Here is a 24,772-nt window from a genome sequence, read left to right as displayed (position 1 = left end):
GTATAATAAAATTCAAACTCCTAAATTAGATGTTCAAGATCCCTTCGTTCACCATTTTGCTGATTGCAGTTTCCAGACTCTTTTCTTGCATTCTCTGAACTTCCAAAATTAATGGCTTTCAAATTTAATGGGGGTAACTGCAGGTTTAAAATTAATATTTCCCTCTCCACATCACAATGATCTAATTTGGTACATCTAATATAGGCTGAGAATATAATTTTCCTTAGCAAAGAGTTAAGGCAGTTTTGATGCAAGCAGTCTAAGGCTACATGTTGAGGATTATAGTTCAAGTCTTGCAACTCAAATTATGGTCAGAGAATCAGCTGCATATGCCTCAAATGAGAAATTTTGGGGAATGAAGACTCTTACTCCCTATTCAACCAGAATGTGCTTTTTTTTTTTTTAAAGAAAAGGAAAATCCCACATAACAGGTTTGCAAGCTAAAGTTTGAAAAACACTGTTTTAGATTACTCCATTCTGTAGATGATGTACTTTCATACTTGTGTTTTTATTGTTGTTATTTGTTTAAAACCAAGAAAATTGAGCCTTCTTGAGTTTTCTCAAACAGATGTTACTCTACTCTCTTTGGGGTTTCAGTTACAAATTCACATTTCTTTTTTTTTTTAATCAGAGCTCTTATAATTATTAATTTGTATATTTCACATGTGAACTTTGAGCATTGGTCTTTTTTTTTTTTTTTTCAGTTTTCCTCAAATTTTAATGTATATATAAACCCAATGGGGATCTTGTTAAAATCAGATTCTGATTCAGTAGGTCTGGCTTGCAGCTTGAGATTCTGCATTTCCAACAAGGTATTACAGAGGTTGCTGGTCAGGGAGCTAGGTAATCTGCTAGGATGACATAGCACAGAAGAAGAATATCCTGAAAGCCTAGTCTTTTAACACTATCTGGGGGCTTCGGAGGTGTGGTATTGGGAGCATTAAAAAGACATGGTTGCCCTTTGTCTGCCAGGACAGGCAGCTGGACAGACATCTAGACTTGGGTCTGGCTTTGACAGCTCGTGCCTCTGGGTCTTGCCTATCTCCCCCCGGAACCTCAGTTTCTCTCTCTGCGCAGTGTTAAGGGTGAATCACATGACTTCCAAGTCATCTGAGTATCAGGCACATCATGAGAAGTGCCTGGGATACAGGCTGGAACCCTGGATGGAGAAATCTTTCTCTGAAATGGGAAGATTGAAAGGAATCACCTTAGAACACACATCATTTCTGGGAGAACTTCCTGCCCAGGATCAGTAGGAAAAATATTTTATCTGTGAGAGAGGAGAATGATTAATGTCTAAGGGACTATGATTGAGCCTCAGAAACCTGGGGGCTGGAAGGTCAGACTCCCCAGGCCGTCATTTAAACAGTAGGGAGGGAGCAGCCGCTGGATCTCTGTCACCTGCGTGGCCTGCAGACTGTCCTGGGCTTTGAGTCCTACCCGGGGAGGTGGAGATTCCCTTCTCACCTCCCATCTGCGGGGAGGGGGGTTCCTCATCTCACATTCAGGAGTACTAAGGCTCTGCTGGGGCCTTCACAGGTGGCACTAGTGGTCAAGAACCCAGCTGCCAATGCAGGAGACTTAAGAGTTCACTCCCTGGGCTGGGAATATTCCCTGGAGAAGAGAATGGCAACTCACTCCAGTATTCTTGCCTGGAGAATCCCGTGGACAGAGGAGCCTTGCAGGCTACGGTCCATAGGGTCACAAAGAGTTGGGCACGACTGAAGTGACTTAGCAGAGCATTGGTCTTTTTATTTGTTTTTTTCCTCAATGTATACAAACTGTAAAAGATCCTTGATGAATACTTTTTAGAAATTAATGGGTACTCCAACATTAGTACAAACAATGCTTGGTACTTATTTATGCAATAATGTACCTTAATAAATACTGCCAGCTTAAAAGCTATACTATTCTTGTTAATATATCAGTTCTGAGACTTAACAGTGTATATCTTAGACAAATTGCCCTCTTCCTCTGTATCTCTGAAATGGAGGAAATATAATTTCTGATTTCATTGAGTGGTTTACAGCTTTAAAAAGGAAAAACCATGTGTGGTATGACATGCAGCAAAATACCTCGTACATAGTATTTAATAAAAGCTAATTATTATTGTTGAACTTTTATTTCAAAAAACATTTATTAGAGACATACTGTGTCATTCATACTGTTCATGGGGTTCTCAAGGCAAAAATACTGAAGTGGTTTGCCCTCCTTCCCTCTCCATTGGACCACATTTTGTCTGTCCCCTGAGAAATCTGTATGCAGGTCAAAAAGCAACAGTTACAAGTGGACATGGAATAACAGACTGGTTCCAAATTGGGAAAGGAGTACGTCAAGGCTGTATACTGTCACCCTGCTTATTTAACGTATATGCAGAGTACATCATGAGAAACGCTGGGCTGGAGGAAGCACAAGCTGGAATCAAGATTGCCGGGAGAAGTATCAATAACCTCAGATACTCAGATGATACCACCCTTACAGCAGAAAGTGAAGAAGAACTAAAGAACCTCTTCATGAAAGTTGAAAGAGGAGAGTGAAAAAGCTGGCTTAAAATTCAACATTCAGAAAACTAAGATCATGGCATCCAGTCCCCTCACTTCATGGCAAATAGATGGGGAAACAATGGAAACAGTGAGATACTTATTTTCGGGGGCTCCAAAATGCAAATGGTGACTGCAGCCATGAAATTAAGACGCTTGCTCCTTGGAAGAAGAGCTCTGACCAACCTAGACAGCATATTAAAGAGCAGCGACATTACTTTACCAACAGAGGTCTGTCTGGTCAAAGTTATGGTTTTTCCCGTAGTCATGTATGGATGTGAGAGTTGGACTATAAAGAAAGCTGAGGACTGAAGAATTGATGCTTTTGAACTGTGATGTATTTTCATCACACTGGAACGTTTAATAATTCATATCTTTTGTGAAGATGTATTCAGAAGTATTTCAACAAAAGCCATGAAAGTATGAACTTTCATGAGCAGTTATTATAGAATTAGGTCAGTCTTGGGGTCAGTACATTAATATGAATATATAAACTTATACTTGTAAGGATATGGTATTTACTAACATTTCTATATACTTCTACCATTTTGTACTCATTGCAATTACATAAGATAGATACAAGAGATATTAGATTCCTTTTCTGTGAAAAGCACAGGGTCATGGCTTGCACATGAAAGGCAAATTTTTCTGGTAGAAACGTGCTTGGCAGTGGACAGTAACCTATCTTGCTGAGAAAAGTATAGTATTCAGCCAGGAGACCTAAGTTTAAATTCCAGATTGGTTTTGATTTGCTGCTGCTGCTGCTAAGTCGCTTCAGTCGTGTCCAACTCTGTGTGACCCCATAGACGGCAGCCCACCAGGCTCCACCATCCCTGGGATTCTCCAGGCAAGAACACTGGAGTGGGTTGCCATTTCCTTCTCCAATGCATGAAAGTGAAAAGTGAAAATAAAGTCGCTCAGTCGTGTCCAACTCAGTGCGACCCCATGGACTGCAGCCTATCAGGCTCCTCCGTCCATGGGATTTTCCAGGCAAGAGGACTGGAGTGGGGTGCCATTGCGTTCTCTGGGTTTTGATTTAAATGCACATTAAAAGAAAACATTCTATGTTATGGTATGTCAGTTTAGTTCTTGGGTAGCAGACCTGAAAATGATCTAGAAGTACAAGAAATTTATGAGGAAGTGACACTTTAAGAGGAAAAAGAAGGTAGGATTGGTCTGGAGGTGCTGTCAGACCATAGTGCAGGCTTTCTGGAATCTCTACCAGCCCAGTGGAATCTCCAGAGAAAACTTAGGCCTAGGAGTGTCTCATTAAGTGGAAATGGCTAGGCTCTTTTACTCCCACCTTTCTCAGCCATTGACTTGGGGCCACCTTGAAAAAATCATAATCTCAGCTCAAATGCTGCAGAGAATCCTGAAGGAGCTAGCTGAGGGAGGCTGCCACAATCTTCTGGCACAATCTTCTTGAAGGGGGATCTGAGTGGTACATCTCTGCATCTGCCAGGCATGGAAAAATGCTCCTGATTTTATATTAAATGAAAAAGAGATTACTTACCTCTATATGTAATATGAGTCCAATTGTGTACCTAATAATTGATAATAAAAATTATGTTTCAAACATTATGATAAATTTATTACATTATTTGATTTAATCCACACAACTCTATGAGATTTGTACTGTTATTAACTTCATTTTACAGGAAAAAATTTATCCAGAGTTCAAGAGGTAAAGAAATGCTGGAAGTGGCCTTCAGTATGCAAGCACAGGTTTGTTTGCTGCACTAGTCTGTGCTCTATTTAGTTTTATGGAGGTACATACATAGGAAAAAGAATGAAAGAAAATAAATAAATACATAAATAAATAAAAATAAATAAATACACATAAATAGTGATAGTGATTATATGGTAGGTTTGTTGCTGCTTAGTTGGTGAGTTGTGTCCAGCTCTTTTGTGACCCCATTGACTGTGGCCCACCAGGCTCCTCTGTCCATGGGATTTCCCAGGCAAGAACACTGGCATGGGGTGCCAGTTCTTTCTCCAGAGGATCTTCTTGACCCAGGAACCAGACCCATGTCTCCTGCACTGACAGGTGGATTCTTTACCATGAGTCACCGAGGAAGCCTATATGGTAGGATGCAGGTTATTAAATTTTTTGTTCCTTTATTTTCTACATTTTCTACTGAGAGATACTTCGGTTATCTATTGAGGCATAACAAACTACCCCAAACTCATTTTCATCATTCAATGATCATTTCAGAAATTCAGACACGTTATAGTGGCCATGGCTTTATGCTGCTCCACCATGTGTGGGCCTTAGCTGAAAAGACATGAATGACTAGGAGTTACTCCATCAACTGATGAATTGGAAGCCTCTGGAGATTTCACATGTCCGGTGCCTGGGCTGGGATGACCATAAGGCTGACCTTAGGTGGGTCATTAGATTGGAGAACCTATATGTTTTGTACCTTCTCATGTGGCCTTGGATTCTGTACAGCATGGCTGCCTCAAGTTAGACTTCTTAAATGGTAGCTCAGAGCTTCAAGAGCAAATTTTCCAGAAAACAAGGAGGAAGCTATATGGTTTTCTGTGACCTGGCCTTGGAAGAAATGTAGCTCACTTCTGCCATACTCTTTTGGTCACAATCCACCCAGATATGAGGGGAAGGAATATCGATTTCACATCCAAATGGAAAGATTGTAAATTAATGCTTACTATATTTTATTAATAAAACTTCCAGAGGAAATGGGGCTTCCCAGGTGGCGCTAGTGGTAAAGAACCCACATGCCAATGCAGGAGAAGTAAGAGACACGAGTTCTATCCCTGGTTGGGAAGATCCCCTAGAGAAGGAAATGACAACCCACTCCAGTATTCTTGCCTGGAGAATTCTAGTACAGAGATGCCAGGTGGGCCACAGTCCATAGGGTCACAAAGAGTCAGCACAACTGAAGTAACTCAGCATGCACACACCAGAGGACATATTTCCATAATCAGAAAAAAGTAAAATTTAGATATTAAACAATCCCACTTGAATTTTTATTATGGAATAGATTTGGCAAAAACCCACGTGTGTGTGTGTGTGTATGTTTGTATTTTTAATTTATGTAATTTGGTAATAGAGAATCTGAGCTCTCTTTTACTAATACCTACATTTTCTGGATTTATCTATAATAATTGTAGGGTTAATAAAGGGCAAGATAGTAGATCCTGTATTCGAGTTTTGTGCATAGGAAAATGTTGAAGTTGCTACCACTATAAAAAATTTTCATCAGTTTACATAAATCTTCAAAGGTCTATTCTGTTTTTTCAACTAGATTGCTGGACTGATTTTTCTGTCCAAGCCTCACTCTTTCACACAAGGATTTTCCTTTGTTTAAAAATCACAAGTGTTTCACACATGAAAGTGTTACACAGGCTTATTTATCACACACTTTAGAATGCTTCTGTGTATCCCACTAAATAATAATGATGTAAATTTGGCTGAAAGGGAAAACCTAAGGGAAAGCCTGTCAGTTCCCCAGAATAATATTCCCAAACCACATCTTGAGTCTTTCTTTTAAAACACTTACGCTCAGACACTTTTTTATATATTACAGAATACAAGCAGGAAGTGAGGTCAGCTTTATAATATTTAAAATTTGCCTAATGCTTTTATTTTCTATGGATTTTCTTTCCAGGAGATGTGCACCAAATTGCTGAATTTTTAAATTATTCCATCAGGAAACAATATTCCTATAGAGTAGGGGAGAAATGTTTGGCATGTGTCAGTTAAATACAACAAAATGCAATAAAAGTAAATCCTCTCAATTTTTTCCTTGAGATTGAAACCAAGGAAAAATCAGTGAAAACACTATGGATGGTCAAAAGTGAAGCGTGGACTTTGAACTCAAACAGACCTGAGTTTGTATTTAGCTTCAACACTTACAAAGTATTTCTGGTTCTGCAAGAACTTTAAATTCTTGAGCCTGACTGTCATCAACTATAAAGTAGTTCAATTCAGTTCAGTCATTCATTTGTGTTGGACTCTTTGCGACCCCATGGACTGCAGCACGCCAGGCCTCCTTGTCCATTCACCAACTCCTGGAGCTTGCTCAAACTCAGGTCCATCAAGTTGGTGATGCCATCTAACCATCTCATCCTCTGTCATCCCTTTCTCCGCCTGCCTTCAGTCTTTCCCAGCATCAGTGTCTTTTCTAATGAGTCATTTCTTCACATCAGGTGACCAAAGTAGTGGAGTTTCAGCTTCAGCACCAGTCCTTCCAGTGAATATTCAAGACTGATTTCCTTTAGGATTGACTGATCTTGCAGTCCAAGGGACTCAAAAGAGTCTTCTCCAACACCACATTTCAAAAGCATCAATTCTTTATCCCTGTAAAGTAAGGATAATAATATTTTTCTTATAGGTAAATTGTGAAGTTTCAAAGAGGTGTAGATTAAACATTTTACTTGGTACTTAGCTCATAGAAAATGATGTAAAAGTAGCAATGATTATTTTATTACATTTTAGTGTAACTTGATAGAATTGGGGTTCTATTTTTATAATATTTAACAAAAATATACTTGGATCAATCAGAGGTCAGCTTGAGAAATCCAACTGAGATATGAAAGGGTGATTTATTACTTTTAAGTTTTAACTTCACTATTTGCCTGTTCTGAAGGAATCATAACATACTTTCTCTTAAAATTCACAAATTCCAGCTAAATAAGAGTACATACAAAGTCAGGTGAGACAAAGATGAATGTGTGTTTACAAGAATCTGCCCAATAGATAAATATTTCATATGCTCAATGATTTTCATATAATTTATTTTAATTTAGCCTAGTATGATACTTGTCATAAGGTATATATCCCTTAATAAATATTCATTGAATTAAAGAATATCCATCTTTTTACTGATTTATATGAGTTTTTCATATATTAAATATACAAACCACTTGTCAGTTTTACATGTTGTGAATATTCTTTGTCCAATTTGTCATTTTCTTACAATATTGTTTTCCTCACGCTTTCATTTGCTTGTGTTCTCTCTATTAAAGAGATTATTTTATGCTTAAAAATGCCACCTTCATCTTCTTACATTTAGATATTTGTTCATCTGCAAGGAAACATGTTTTAAGGTGATATCTCTCCCATTTATCTCAGAGACTATTCATGCAGGAAATGGGTGTAAATGGGTTATGTTACTTGCCTTAGTTTATATAGTCATTAGCAGAGCTGGGATTCTAACCAGGGAGCCTAATTCTAACACAATCTTAACCCTGCATTGTAAGTATCCCAATTTAATATTTGAAAAACAGAACATTTTATTTCTACCTCAGAAACTGCCTTTTCCTGTTCTTCACTATACCCGTGACATATCATTTTACTGCTATCTATTACACTTGGAAAAATTTGAATACCTAATACAATGGCCTGCAAAACCCTACAAGATCAGATGCCTTTGATCTCATCTTGCACAATACTCTTTCCTTCTTTTATTTTTTTAACCTTGTACTCAGCACTGACCTTAAATACTCTAAGCTTATTTCCATCTTATTTCCATGAACAGTGATGTTAGAAATAAAGAGAAAAAGTGTGAGAGGTACTAGTGAGTCAAAACCAGCAGAATTCTGAAACTGATTGAGTTGGAGGGACTCAAGGTCATTTGGAATGAGAAAGTGCCTTTGATGTAAATAAGGAATGCTAGGAGATGACAGTTGGAAAACACTTGGAAAATTATGAACGGTTTCACAAGAGTTTTTGAGTTTTTAATTTGAGATGGCGTTGGTGTCAGGATATATGGAATTTGGACTTAGCACAGAAGTCAGGACTGAAAATGAAGTTATCAGACTGTAAGAATAACCAAAGCTGGCAGTTAGAATGAGAAAATAGCTTGGGGCTACACTCCTAAATCACTCGATTTTTGGAGACAAAAAGGATATTGATAAAATTAGCTTACTTCAGTGGAAAAAATGATGGGGTTTTTTGGTTTGTTTTTGTTTTAGAGTGGAAAAAACCTTAAGTCTGTAATTTGAGCAGAAGGAGCCAATGGAATAGTAAAGGCAGATGAATTTTTTATTTAACTTTCTTTCTAGAGCAGGTAAACAGTGAAAGATTTGTCAAAGTTGTTGGTTTTTTTCCTTTAATTTTTATGACTTCCAGACCTTCACTAATGTGTGACGGCATTAAGAAATCAGACTTTGTTTTCTAATGGGAGGATTTTCTTAACTGACAGTATTTGAAATTGTATGCATAAATGCAATGGCCTATCCCATGAAGACTTGGCTTACTTCCCACTGGGTGTGTGACAGTTGTTGGCCAAGTATTATAAAGTTATGGTTTGAATTCTCCCTTTGAGGAAGTGAGGTAAACATGAAGCCCTTTCTTCACATTCCCTTCCAGATCTGGAATTCTGTGAATATGTGACACTCCACATTACTCTTTTGAAAGTTCTGACTTATAAAATGAGGTTTATAGTAATTTTTCTTGAGATCATTTAGGTAAACTTTATTTTTAATGTGTTTTTTGTCAGCAACTATTTTTGAAGTCTTGCCATATGCCAGTTTAAATGTTAGTGCATATGAAAGGTTAATTACATAATAAAAATTCAATGAATGTTCATTTCTACTAATGTTATTAAAAAGTATCATGTCTCTCCAAAGACAATGGAGAGGAGTACAATGCAAATAATAGTATGAAGAAAATAATTTGATCATTGCATAAATAACTCTAACTTAAATGCTCAAACAGTGCTTCAAACATTTTCACTGAGTGAAGATATTTTAATGAGTCACGTTATTAATAAGAAAACCACCACTGATTGATTATATATAGAGTCCATGACACCGTGCTTTAATTATGTATCAGGCCCATGACACATATGTGTTAGAGGAGAATCAATTACTGAACTACCATGAAATGGTCCACTGCAGCCAGTTCAATAGTGCAGTTGCTGGAAAAAGCGTATTTATTGGAGTGACCTACAAGTAAGATTGAGTTGAGTTTGCAAGTGTCTTAACTGTAGGTAAATGTCCTTTCTGTCTTTCATGGTCAAGTGGTAGAAGATTGATTATAACTGAACAGTCTATCATCTGTTCCTACATTTCAACCATCTGAGAGCTGCTCTTTACTTTTTCATGTGCTCTGTTGCTAGAAATCACATTTAAGTTTTCTTTGGGTGCCTAAACTGGCTGACAGTCAGGGAATCAATATATCCTGTTGCACAGTGTTCAGACCTGCTATTAAGAGAAAAGTAACACTAAAGATGTGTTTCCTTGCAGGATAGTGCGGAATTGATCACTTCTCTGCTTCACAGTGGAGCTGATATACAGCAGGTTGGGTATGGTGGCCTCACTGCCCTGCATATTGCTACAATTGCTGGTAACCTAGAGGTAAGTCACACCATGGTCACCTGCAAAAACAAATCTGCCTGTTTGGAATCTTGTTTTTAACTGTTTTCAAATGCTGACTTTTGAAATTCTAGGAGTTGGTTTAATTTTAGCTAATGAATCCACACATTTTGAGGGAGACCAAAATAAGCTGTATAGATGTTCTTTTAATAGTAAATTCAGTCTGTTTTGTAACAGTATAATCAAATATTAATATAAAGATGGCTAGATACATAGAGGCTCTATAGCATTGTGAGACTTCCCAGGTGGTGCAGTGGTAAAGTATCCACCTGTCAAGCAGGAGGCACCAGAGATGCAGGTTTGATTCCTGGGTCAAGAATATCCCCTAAAGAAGGAAATAGCAATCCACTCCAGTATTCTTGCCTGGAAAATTCCAGGGACACAGTCCATAGAGCAGCAAAGAATTGGACATGACTGAGCAACTAAGTAGCTGCATATCGCAGTAATCAGAAACAGATATTGGAGTCAGGCAACTGTTGCACCACTTGCTATATTTACCTCAAGGAAGTTACTGTACCTTCAAACATCTGTTTTCCTCATTATAAAATAGAAATGATAGGCCCATAATAGTGACTCAATTAGATGATTCATATAAAAGACTTTGCAGATTGCTTCACTCAAGGTAAGGACTCTGAAAAATTATTCTGTAATTCATTCACTCATGCATTATTTGATTTATTAAGCATCTATTGTACACCAGATATTGTTCTAGTGGCTGAGGTGACTGTAACAAGTAAGACAGGAAATATTTTGGAATTTAGTTTTAGAGACCAAAACAAGCAATAAAGAAAAAATTATTGTATAATGTCAGTTGTGAATATAAGAAAAATAATAAAATGAGGTAAAATGAAAACAGAATGAAGAAATAGGCACCATTTTAAACAAGCTATATAGTAAAGCTATGATTAATATATGTAATAGTACCTGCAAAGCCCTGAGGCAGAGATAGCTAAGTATATTTGAAGGGCTCAAGTAAGCCAAAGTCTTTAGTATATATGAGCTGGAAGTAGAGTGATGGACATGAGGTCAGGTGACGGTTGCAAATAAGATTGCAAAGTGTTTTAAAGGCCATAGAAGGGACTCTGGCTCTTATCTAAAATTTAATTGTTGAAATATCATTTTATATGTGAGAGACACTTTAATTTGCATTATTTAATTTACTGCAGAAATCCTCATGAAATAGTTTTTTATCATCACTGCCGTTTAATAGATATAAAACCAAGGCTGTTATACAGTAACTATCTTTACAGATTACAAAGCCATGGAGGAAAAAAGGCCATGTTTGGGATCCTGGTCATTTTACTCAAACTCCCATGCTTTTCACATGCTATTAATTGTGGTACCTACATATAACGTGTCTGACTCTTTGCAACCCCATGGACTGCAGGCTCCTCTGTCCATGGGATTCTCCAGGCAAGAATACTGGAGTGAGTTGCCATTTCCTTCTTCAGGGAATCCTCTCGACCCAGGGATCAAACTCGGGTCTCCTGCACTGCAGGCAGATTCTTTACCAACTGAGCTATGAGGGAAGCCCAGACTGAAAGTGAAAGTCATTCAGTCCTGTCTGACTCTTTGCAACCCCATGGACTGTGCATGGAATTCTCCAGGCCAGAATACTGGAGTGGATAGCCTTTCCCTTCTCCAGGGGATCTTCTCAACCCAGGGATCAAACCCAGGTCTCCCACATTGCAGGCAGATTCTTTACCAGTGTAGCCACAAGGGAAACCCATATAAACTCAACATTGTAATAAATGAGCAGTCTTGTGTCTTCATTATTAAATTGTTATCTATTTCTCTCTTTAAATCATTTTGCAATTTAAGGTGTACCTTCCTCACTAACACACAGACACAATTGTGAACAAATAGAGCTGCATGTAAAATCACACATAAAACCTGTAAAATAGGTGTATGTCATCTCTCTTAACAGTGTCAATTCAAAGGGCTCTTCATTCAATAAATATTAACATATCTCATTGGGAGTAAAATAATTTCCTTTGTGTTGACATTTCGACTCCTTACTGTATTTCCCTGAAAATAGATTATCTCATTTCCCAGAATATAAAGCTTTTTGATGATATTCATTATAAATATAATTGAATTTATATTACTTATTAGGAGAAGAGAAATCCCATTACAATCACTTAAATATAAATATTATCCAAAAAAGAAACTGACTGAGATCAGTGATAAACTAAATGGAAGGTAAATATACAGAAATCTGGGTAGAAGAATTGATGAGGTAGACATTAAGTCCCAGTAAAATACATTCAACCTCTTAATGCCAGGAAACATTTTGCAAAACAAAATCCTTTTTGTTTAGCACTGAACTGATTACATTTGTGAGTGATAGAATTATAACAGGGTCAAAAGAAAGATGGTTACGTGTTTGGTGTCTTTGTCTCCTATTCAAATAACTGTTTTCTTGCTTTGTAAATCATAGTAGGAAGTAAGAATTATATTGATTCTGCCAGCCATAGGGCAAATTTTACTAAAATGACTCCAAATAGGCATCTACTCCTGTTGTGCAATTCTCCATGAGTTTTCCAACTTCCTTCATTAGCTCTGGTGTAATATTTAATGACTTTTATAGTCAATCATGAATACTGTCATAATAAGATGTATATACATTAATCTTTATTCTCTTATCTGCTGGACTAATTTAGTTACAGATCTTATAGGAAAATTGTGTTAAAAAAAACCTGAAAGCATCATATTCAAAATAAAGATTTTTTCTTTGAATTATTTCTTTCAAAGTTAGTAATTGCAGTACTGATTTTATATTCATTCATTCATTCATTTAACAAATATTTTACAGCCTCTACTTTTTCCATAGTCTTTTGTTAGAATATGGGAATGATACAAGAAATAAGACATAGTTTCTCCCCCTAAAGACTTTAAATCATAGCTGAACATAGAAAATGGAAAATTGATATAAAGAATTCAAAAGTAAAATAACAATATAATCTTATGTATAGGAAAGGAAAGAGTCAAAGATCAGAGCATGTTTGATATTCAGTTCAGTTCAGTTCAGTCACTCAGTCATGTCCAACTCTTTGCAACCCCGTGAATCGCAGCACGCCAGGCCTCCCTGTCCATCACCAACTCCCAGAGTTTACTCAAACTCGTGTCCATCAAGTCGGTGATGCCATCCAACCATCTCATCCTCTGTCGTCCCCTTCTCCTCCTGCCCCCAATCCCTCCCAGCATCAGGGTCTTTGCCAATGAGTCAACTCTTCACATGAAGTGGCCAAAGTATTGGAGTTTCAGCTTCAGCATCAGTCCTTCCAATGAACACCCAGGACTGATCTCCTTTAGGATGGACTGGTTGGATCTCCTTAGTTCACGGGGTTCTCAAGGCAAGAATACTGAAGTGGTTTGCCATTCCCTTGTCCAGTGGACCGCATTCTGGCAGACCTCTCCACCATGACCCGTCCGTCTTGGGTGGCCCCACACAGCATGGCTTAGTTTCATTGAGTTAGACAAGGCTGTGGTCTGTGTGATCAGAAGATTTGGGGAAGGGTTTTTGAGAAGTGGTTTAAAATCAGGCTGAAAAGTGGTAGAACTGGACAGAGAAAGGAAGAGGAATTATGTCTAAAACTATGAAAAAAAATGAGTCAAGTACATATAGGGGAGAGTAATTAGAATGATAGCATGAAACAGATTGTGAAGAGTCCCTTTAAGTAAAACTGGGTGTTCTGTTCAGTTCAGTTCAGTTCAGTCGCTCAATCGTGCCCAACTCTTTGCGACCCCATGATTCGCCGCATGCCAGGCCTCCCTGTCCATTACCAACTCCCGGAGTTTACTCAAACTCAAGTCCATCGAGTCGGTGATGCCATCCAGCCATCTCACCCTCTGTTGTCCTCTTCTCCTCCTGCCCCCAATCCCTCCCAGCATCAGGGTCTTTGCCAATGAGTCAGCTCTTCACATGATGTGGCCAAAGTATTGGAGTTTCAGCTTCAGCATCAGTCCTTCCAAAGAACACCCAGGAGTGATCTCCTTTAGGGTGGACTGGTTGGATCTCCTTGCAGTCCAAGGGACTCTCAAGAGTCTTCTCCAACACCACAGTTCAAAAACATCAATTTTTCGGCACTCAGCTTTCTTCACAGTCCAACTATCACATACATACATGACAGGAATGGACCAGATTAAGGAAACTGAAAATGGGAGTCCAAGGAGTTTAATTTAATTCAATAAGCAAACACAGTTCATGATGTACTATATGCAAGACCAGATGGTATGGTAGATAAAGAGATGAATAGAACACATAAATTCCCACTCTTCAAGATACTTACAACAAACATGATTGTTTTCCAATAGGAAATGAGAAGACATTAAGTCTTTTTGAGCAAGAGAGTGATTGGATGCATGATAAATAATGTGTTGAAGAGGATTTCTTTGGCCTTAGCATTTTATATTGTTTCCAGAGTAATAATATGATGATTAAGTAGATGAAGACAAACTTGGTAGAGGATTCAATTCTGAGGAAAAACTATTCATCTCCAAACATGTAGATTTGCTGAGAATACCCAGATTTTCAAGAGGAAAAATTCGTTAATAATTTAAAAATATACATTTAGTACGCAGTGAAGAATTTGGGACTTAATGTAAGTTTTTGGAAATTATATGTGATATTTGCAGGCATATCAGTAGCTGAAATGTGGCCAATAACTAAGCCTAAGAGAACATCTACAGAGACTTTAGGAATTACTGAACAGCCTTTGAGGAAGCAAAGAACGATTGGTTGGAGTGTTATGAGGGAAACAAGCATATTGTAACCTCACAGTAATTAGGGGGATGGAGAGTTTCAATAGATAAAGTGGGTATCAAATGATGCATAAAATTTATTTGAGTGTAAGAGAATAAAATATATATAGTAGGAGTGGAATATGCATTAGTTTTAGTTACTAGTTTTTATTCTTGGTTATCAGGCATGGTGGCAGTGGATCGGTGGGGGTTTCCTTTCATTAACAGTTGCTTTCCTTTATTGCCCACCTTTTTTTCTGTGAAACAATGACTGATGCTGTCTCATAGCCCTCTCTGTCTACACATATCAAATTCAGACCCTCCATTACTGTCTCAAGTGTTTTGGTTCTCCCATAATTGTGAATTCTATTAAACAATTTTGCAATAAAATTTACATTGACTAAGCAGCTGTCTCCTTCAATAACAGAGGAGAACATGTGCTGCAGATTCTGAGACATGCTGACTGCAATTTGAGACTCAGATTTAGATTTACTGTGCTTTGAAAAGCAGGCAAATATTGGTTGTCCTGGGTTTCACTACTTCTCCCTGAGTGATTTATCCATCTATCAGTACATATGCATGTGCTGCTTTATATAAGACTAAGATCCTGTCAGCAATCAATAAACAAGCATTAAACCCTTTTCTCCTCTTTGAGTCCAGAGGGCATGCTCTCTCAAGCATGGAAATTGAGAACTATTGGCTAACATGTTTTATCATTCGCATATATTTGTCATTTGGTTCTCTTGAGGTAGCTATCCTTAGACTCAGCTTACCAGTGAGGAAACTGAGGATTGCAGAAGTTAAGTGACTTCCACAGGATCATGCAGATAATAAATAAATGAGATGAATAGGACTCAAGCCTGGTTATCTGACTTCAAATCCCTGATTTTGTAAATAAAAAGACAGTTACTCCCTTATGACTCTTGTTGTTCAGTTGCTCAGTTTTCTGACTCTTGGTGACTGTATGGACTGCAGCACACCAGGCCTCCCTGACCCTCACCATCTCCCAAAGTTGGCCTAAGTTCATGTCCATTGCATCAGTGATGCCATCCAGCCATCTCATCCTCTGATGCCCTCTTCTCCTTCTGTCCTCAATCTTTCCCAGAATCAGGGACTTTTCCAATGAGTTGGCTGTTCGTATCAGATGATGACTCTTGTATATATTGCTAAAACAGGGCTTACAGCCATAAGGCACAAAACAAGTATTCAGAAAACAAAATGGAAACTGAATATGTTACTATCTGAGGCCCAGATATTGCTATGAGTACAATTAAAGCAATATTAATTGATTCAAGTATAACTTTATATGGTGCTTAGTAAATGGTCACAAGAACCCATGGGGATATAATGCATGTATGTGAGCATTCAGTATATACACATCCCCTCACATGCATATGCACGCACACACACATACTCCAAGTAAAAACGCATTATATTTAGTCAAATATCTCTTTAAAAAGCTGTTACATTTTGATGTTTCATGAAGTTGTTTCTGCAGTTATCAGTAGAAAAATCAGTTATGTGTAGGTTTAGAAAACTGAATCGCAATGAGAAAAGCATGTCTAGGATGATGCAATATATAATGTACAGGAATTGTGGAGTATTTTATTTTTCACAGAAAGGTATAGTTTCATGTATACTTTGTGCAGGTGATATATTATTTTCATAGTTGAATTTATTCTGTCCTACCTTATCCTATTTTTGGGCTGTTGAAAACCCTGCTTCAGAAATACTTCTCAGTTCTTTTGTAATTTATATCTGATTTCAAGGAAATGTTGTTGGTGTTGTTCCAGTTCATTTTTAACTAAATCTTCTGAATGTTTCAAGAGAGAGTTTTGTTTGCCAAAAAATCTGATTCTTATTTCTTTAAAATGGCTGAAGTTTTCTTTCCAAAGGCACAAACAAGTGAATGCTTGGAACTATAAAATAAGATTTCTCTTTCTCTAAGAGATATTGTACTCATGAGTTTTATAGCTAAAAAGTATCAGATATGCCTCCAATTTATGACTATGCAGTAATTCCTCATGAACTTCATTTGCAGTCAGGCAATTGACTTAATCCTCATTTGAGATTTTATCTTTATTTTCCAGATTAAAAAAACTGAGGTGCGGAGAAGTTAAGTAGCTTGTCCGAGGTGACAGTGCTAATGATTGGTAGAGCAGGTGTTTACATGCTGTGTGATGTCAGAGCCAGCTCTCACAATGCTATTACTACCCTTCTTCTAATCCGTGCAAAAGCCTCTCGGTCCATCTGACCAGAATTTAAGCTTCAGAAGCTCAGAATTCAAATGTCAGGGAAACTTCTTATATTCTCAGTTCTGAATTGTCTCAAAGACTAAGCACAGCAAGATATTCTGGTCCCTTTTTATATGAACCCCATTCTTCTAAGCTCTGTTCCTAATTTCTGATATTTCTGCTTTGTATTTCTAAACAGTTCTCTTGACATATAATTCATATGCCACATAATTCACCTATTTAAAATGGACATTTATTATAAATATATATGCACCCAACATAGGAGCACCGCAATATGTACAGCAAACGCTAACGAGCATGAAAGAGGAAATTAATAGTAACACAATAATAGTGGGAGACTTTAATACCCCACTCACAACTATGGATAGATCAACTAAACAGAAAATTAACAAGGAAACACAAACCTTAAATGACACAATGGACCAACTAGACCTAATTGATATCTATATGACATTTCACCCCAAAACAATCAACTTCACCTTTTTCTCAAGTGCACACGGAACCTTCTCCAGAATAGATCACATCCTGGGCCATAAATCTGGTCTTGGAAAATTCAAAAAAATTGAAATCATTCCAGTCATCTTTTCTGACCACAATGCAGTAAGATTAGATCTCAATTACAGGAAAAAAATTGTTAAAAATTCAAACATATGGAGGCTAAATAACATGCTTCTGAATAACCAACAAATCATAGAAGAAATCAAAAAAGAAATCAAAATATGCATAGAAATGAATGAAAATGAAAACACAACAACCCAAAACCTATGGGACACTGTAAAAGCAGTGCTAAGGGGAAGGTTCATAGCATTACAGGCTTACCTCAAGAAACAAGAAAAAAGCCTAATAAATAACCTAACTCTACACCTAAAGCAATTAGAGAAGGAAGAAATGAAGAACCCCAGGGTTAGCAGAAGGAAAGAAATCTTAAAAATTAGGGCAGAAATAAATGCAAAAGAAACTAAAGAGACCATAGCAAAAATCAACAAAGCTAAAAGCTGGTTTTTTGAAAAAATAAACAAAATTGACAAACCATTAGCAAGACTCATTAAGAAACAAAGAGAGAAGAACCAAATTAACAAAATTAGAAATGAAAATGGAGAGATCACAACAGACAACACTGAAATACAAAGGATCATAAGAGACTACTACCAGCAGCTCTATGCCAATAAAATGGACAACTTGGATGAAATGGACAAATTCTTAGAAAAGTATAACTTTCCAAAACTGAACCAGGAAGAAATAGAAGATCTTAACAGACCCATCACAAGCAAGGAAATCAAAACTGTAATCAAAAATCTTCCAGCAAACAAAAGCCCAGGACCAGATGGCTTCACAGCTGAATTCTACCAAAAATTTAGAGAAGAGCTAACACCTATCTTACTCAAACTCTTCCAGAAAATTGCAGAGGAAGGTAAACTTCCAAATTCATTCTATGAGCCCACCATCACCCTAATTCCAAAACCAGACAAAGATGCCACAAAAAAAGAAAACTACAGGCCAATATCACTGATGAACATAGATGCAAAAATCCTTAACAAAATTCTAGCAAACAAAATCCAACAACATATTAAAAAGATCATACACCATGACCAAGTGGGCTTTATCCCAGGAATGCAAGGATTCTTTAATATCTGCAAATCAATCAATGTAATACACCACATTAACAAATTGAAAGATAAAAACCATATGATTATCTCAATAGATGCAGAGAAAGCCTTTGACAAAATTCAACACCCATTCATGATTAAAACTCTCCAGAAAGCAGGAATAGAAGGAACATACCTCAACATAATAAAAGCTATATATGACAAACCCACAGCAAGTATCACCCTCAATGGTGAAAAATTGAAAGCATTTCCCCTGAAATCAGGAACAAGACAAGGATGCCCACTCTCACCACTACTATTCAACATAGTGTTGGAAGTTTTGGACACAGCAATCAGAGCAGAAAAAGAAGTAAAAGGAATCCAGATAGGAAAAGAAGAAGTGAAACTCTCACTGTTTGCAGATGACATGATCCTCTACATAGAAAACCCTAAAGACTCTTCCAGAAAATTACTAGAGCTAATCAATGAATATAGTAAAGTTGCAGGATATAAAATTAACACACAAAAATCCCTTGCATTCCTATATACTAACAATGAAAAAACAGAAAGAGAAATTAAGGAAACAATACCATTCACCATTCCAACAAAAAGAATAAAATACTTAGGAGTATATCTACCTAAAGAAACAAAAGACCTATACATAGAAAACTACAAAACACTGATGAAAGAAATCAAAGAGGACACAAACAGATGGAGAAACATACTGTGTTCATGGATTGGAAGAATCAATATTGTCAAAATGGCTATTCTACCCAAAGCAATCTATAGATTCAATGCAATCCCTATCAAGCTACCAACAGTATTTTTCACAGAACTAGAACAAATAATTTCACAATGTGTATGGAAATACAAAAAACCTCGAATAGCCAAAGTAATCTTGAGGAAGAAGAATGGAACTGGAGGAATCAACCTGCCTGACTTCAGACTATACTACAAAGCCACAGTCATCAAGACAGTATGGTACTGGCACAAAGACAGAAATATAGATCAATGGAACAGAATAGAAAGCCCAGAGATAAATCCATGAACTTATGGACACCTTATCTTTGACAAAGGAGGCAAGGATATACAATGGGAAAAGGAAACTCTTTAACAAGTGGTGCTGGGAAAGCTGGTCAACCACTTGTTAAAGAATGAAACTAGAACACTTTCTAACACCATACACAAAAATAAACTCAAAATGGATTAAAGATCTAAATGTAAGACCAGAAACTATAAAACTCCTAGAGGAGAACATAGGCAAAACACTCTCTGACATAAACCACAGCAAGATCCTCTATGACCCACCTCCCAGAATATTGGAAATAAAAGCAAAAATAAACAAATGGGACCTAATGAAACTTAAAAGCTTTTGCACAACAAAGGAAACTATAAGCAAGGTGAAAAGACAGCCTTCAGAATGGGAGAAAATAATAGCAAATGAAGAAACAGACAAAGGATTAATCTCAAAAATATACAAGCAACTCCTGCAGCTCAATTCCAGAAAAATAAATGACCCAATCAAAAAGTGGGCCAAAGAACTAAACAGACATTTCTCCAAAGAAGACATACAGATGGCTGACAAACACATGAAAAGATGCTCAACATCACTCATTATCAGAGAAATGCAAATCAAAACCACAATGAGGTACCATTACACGCCAGTCAGGATGGCTGCTATCCAAAAGTCTACAAGCAATAAATGCTGGAGAGGCTGTGGAGAAAAGGGAACCCTCTTACACTGTTGGTGGGAATGCAAACTAGTACAGCCGCTTTGGAAAACAGTGTGGAGATTTCTTAAAAAACTGGAAATAGAACTGCCATATGACCCAGCAATCCCACTCCTGGGCATACACACTGAGGAAACCAGATCTGAAAGAGACACGTGCACCCCAATGTTCATCGCAGCACTGTTTATAATAGCCAGGACATGGAAGCAACCTAGATGCCCATCAGCAGATGAATGGATAAGGGAGCTGTGGTACATATACACCATGGAATATTACTCAGCCGTTAAAAAGAATTCATTTGAATCAGTTCTAATGAGATGGATGAAACTGGAGCCCCTTATACAGAGTGAAGTAAGCCAGAAAGATAAAGAACATTACAGCATACTAACACATATACATGGAATTTAGAAAGATGGTAACGCTAACCCTATATGCAAAACAGAAAAAGAGACACAGAAGTACAGAACAGACTTTTGAACTCTGTGGGAGAAGGTGAGGGTGGGATGTTGCAAAAGAACAGCATGTATATTATCTATGGTGAAACAGATCACCAGCCCAGATGGGAGGCATGAGAAAAGTGCTCGGGCCTGGTGCACTGGGAAGACCCAAGGAATCGGGTGGAGAGGGAAGTGGGAGGGGGGGATCGGGATGGGGAATACGTGTAAATCTATGGCTGATTCATATCAATGTATGACAAAACCCATTGAAAAAATAAATAAATAAAAAATAAATAAATAAATAAAATGGACATTCAGTGGTTTTCTACCAAATTCACAAAGTTGCATAATAATTACTATAGCCTAATTTTAGAAAAATTGTATCACCCTGAAAGGAAATGTAATATCCAGTAGCATCAGTCCCATCTACCTTTCATGGACCCAATCTAGACAACCACCAATCTACTGTCCATCTCTATAGATTTGTCTATTCTGGCTACTTCATATAAATGGAATCATAAAATATGTGATCTTTTGTGATTGACTTCTTTTACTTAGCATAACATTTTCAAGGTTTATCTAGTTCAACAAGATTGATTTATATCAGAATCATGTTATAATTATATATGCCTTTATATAGCAAATCATCAAAATGTATATAGTTCAGCCAACAGTGTAACTGCAGTTCTCTTCAGCTATTCCTCTATTTTCATTATAAATTGATGCTGGAAGAAAATTTTCAACTAAACCTTCAGATTCTCAAACTATATTATGTAGTCAAAAGCATGTGCTCAAGTTGTCAGGCTAGGAACACCTCCATTAAAGAAAGTGGCCAAGTAAGGCCTGTTTCTGAATGGGCATACCACCTCTTACATGGGCACTAGACAAGACCCCATTCACGGTGATCAATTCCCCTGTCTACCAGAGGCTCATTCTTTAGATTCTGAAGCACTTATAAATTTTAAGACATCTCTAACAATGCAAAATTCCTTAATGCTTGAAGTTAGCTCTTGTGGTTAAAATCTTAGTAATCAGTTCATACCTCAAAACTTCACTAATTGAAATATGATCCACTGACCAACAAAGTAGGATTATCAGGGAACTAGTTAAAAAATAGAATCTTAGACCTACCTAAAATCAGCATTTTAACAAGATTCCCAGGTGATTGATATACATACTCAAACTTAAGAGGCACTTCCCTGAAAAATATTTGAAGTTAGATTTAAAGGAGATATCTGTGAGAGAAGGATAGCTTGAAAATTTACAAATAATTACAAAGAAGTACTATCTGCATTTGTTTTATAATTTTGCTTCTTGCTAACCCTGACTCAAATTATTTTAGTAGCTTTTGCAACATTATCAGAGCTTATTCCAGAGTCCAGGATCTTACCCATTCACTGTGTATATCATATGCCTAATACTATGACACATAGTAGGCACTCTGTGCATATTAATTTCTGTCTTCCTTTCTGAGATATAAATCCTATAGGACCAGTATCTACTATAAGAAAATTTAAAATATAGTGGAGATATAACACAATAATTATAAATAACCCAGTTTAAATATTAACTAAGGATTTAAATTGATGTTTCTCCAAAGAAGATATACAGATGGCCAAGAAGCACATGAAAAGTTGTCCATCATCAGTCATTAGAGAAAACAAGTCAAAACCACAATGAGATGCCACATCATATCCAACAGTATAAATATAATTTAAAAAAGACCATAACACAGACTGCTGAGGATATGGAGAAACTGGAACCCTCATCCATTGTTGGTGGAAATATAAAATGTTGCAGCTGCTTTGGAAAACAGTTTGGCAGTTCTTCAAGAAGTAAAACCATAGAGTTACTTATAGGACCCACTAATTCCACTCTAGGTATATACCCAAGACACAAAAACTTGTACATGAATGTTCATATCATTATTATTTATGATAATCAAAAAGTAGAAACAAATGTATATCAACTGATGAGTGGAATAAAATAAAATAAAATTTGGTATAACCATATTATGGAATTTTCTTCATCAATAAAAAGGAATGAAGTACTGAGATGTACTACAACACAGATGAACCCTGAAAATGCCACTGACTTGGACTTATCTAGCTATGGACCTATCTAGCTTTGAACATCCTTGATTATTTATGCTTATATGTGTAGCTGATCAAAAGGGTATGTGAATTTTATATTTTTATAATTGTTGCTAAAAAGCCTTTTAAAAAGTAGATTTATTTACTTTTTACAGTGTGAATACCTTCTTTCCTTTACATAAAATATCAATATCTATTATCTTTTCCAACTTTAATAAGTAATAAAATCTTGTTAAGTATAAGGGATTGAAGTTTTTTTTAACTGATATACTACTGATTTTTATATTCCTTATTCTATATGATGCCTGTTTTGTATTAACTTTTTTTCTTACTGACTTGGAAGTAAGTACTTTGAGGAATTAAGTTTTGTCATATCTGTTGCAACCTATTTTATTAGTTTTTCCTTTCAGAATTTTTATGTGTATTCTCAAATTTTTATGACCAGATTTTTAGTTTTTTGCTTTATGGCCTCTGCTTAGAAAGACTTGGTCCTTTAAACATAGTATAAAAAAATGAAGTCCTAAATATTTCTTCAAGTACTTTTAATTTTGGTTTTCCTCCCATATGCTGATTATATCTATAATGTTTTTCAATATATGATAAGAAATAGGAATCCAGTTTTTAGTTTTCTCCCCACAAAATTATCCAGGTATTCTAAAACAATGTGTACTGAATACTCCTTATTTCCCCCACCCCATCTTAAATATTTGGGTATATCTGTGTATTCCAATGCTAATAGCAAACAACTCTTTTATTAGTTAGTGTATATTTAGGTTATGTTTTAATACCTAAAAGTGTAAGTACTCTCTCCTGGCACCTTTTTCTTCTACTTTTTTCCTCGCAGAACTTTTCTGACTATTCTTCCATTTTTAAATGACCTTCAGAAGCACTCGATTACAATAATAAGAGCATGAACTCCAAAGCTAGATTCTCTGAATTTAAATCTCAGAAAATATCTACCACTTACTAGCTGCATACCATTGGGAAAGATACTTTTCCTGTCTGGGTCTCAGTTTTCTAATTTTAGAAAGCAGATTATATTATTATGCACCTACCTTATTGGCTTTGTGTGTGTATGTGTGTGTGTGTGTGTATTATATTTTGACCTAATATATTTTAAATTTTAGGCACTGTCTAGAACATAAAGTGCTAAGAAATTTGGCTATCATTTTTTATTTGTTTCTGATTTAATTGTTATTTGATCTTTTTCTAAGGAAAAATATGATGGTATCCTAACTAGGATTAATTAAATCCTAATATAAATCCTAATTTATAAATTAATTCAAGAAAAATTAATAATCCCATAATATTGGGTCTTCCTATTCAAGAACAATATGTTTCTTTCCATTTATTAAAGTTTCTGTAGAATATTTTCCCTGTGGTTTTGATAAAATTTATTGCTAGGTATTTTTTTTTTTTTGCCACTAATGCAAGTGACATTGTATTTTTTAATTAGTTATAGTTTGTTTATAGGAAACCTGATGATTGATTTTTAATTTTATAACCATTGAACTTACTGATTTATTTTACTGTTTCTAATAGATATCTTAGGTTAATCTTTTGTATATCCCTGATTGACAGTTATATTCTCCAAATGTAGTAATAATTTTGCTTCCTTCAGTTATTAAAATCTTGTTTTTCTCTTTCTTGATTTAATTGGCTGATTCTCCCAGAACAATTGTCATTCTTCTGCTGGATGATTTTGTACTTCCACAGTGACACAACTGGTCATGACATAGTATTCTCTTAGCTTGCTACTGAACTTGTTTTGCTGATATTCATAAATGAGGTTAGTCTGTGGTTTTCTGTTTTGTATTGTTATATTAGTTAGCTAGGTCTTCCATAACAAAATACCACAAACTATATGGCTTAAATCACAATTTATTTTCTCACAGTTTGGAAGCTAAAAATTCAAGATCAAAGTGTAGGCAGGTTTTGTTTCTTCTGAAACTTCTCTCCTTGGCTTGCAGGTGGCCTTCTGCACCTGCGGACATGGATGAATCAGTGTATACATACCTGATGTGTATGTGTGTGTGTCTGTGTG

General features: G+C 36.4%; 1 protein-coding gene across 4 annotated transcripts in view; it reads left to right on the top strand.

The window, feature by feature from the left end:
* LOC122677090 (serine/threonine-protein kinase TNNI3K) overlaps positions 1 to 24,772 on the top strand; it is a 355,674-nt gene that overhangs the window by 66,526 nt on the left and 264,376 nt on the right. For all 4 annotated transcript variants that reach the window (XM_043876893.1, XM_043876895.1, XM_043876894.1 and 1 more), the window contains one exon: positions 9,756 to 9,866. In XM_043876893.1, the coding sequence (XP_043732828.1) occupies positions 9,756 to 9,866 (111 nt within the window). The remainder of the gene's footprint in view (positions 1 to 9,755; positions 9,867 to 24,772) is intronic.

Source organism: Cervus elaphus, chromosome 20 (genome assembly GCF_910594005.1).
Source record: "Cervus elaphus chromosome 20, mCerEla1.1, whole genome shotgun sequence".
Lineage (NCBI taxonomy): Eukaryota > Metazoa > Chordata > Mammalia > Artiodactyla > Cervidae > Cervus > Cervus elaphus.
This window is presented reverse-complemented; position numbering and strand designations above follow the sequence as displayed.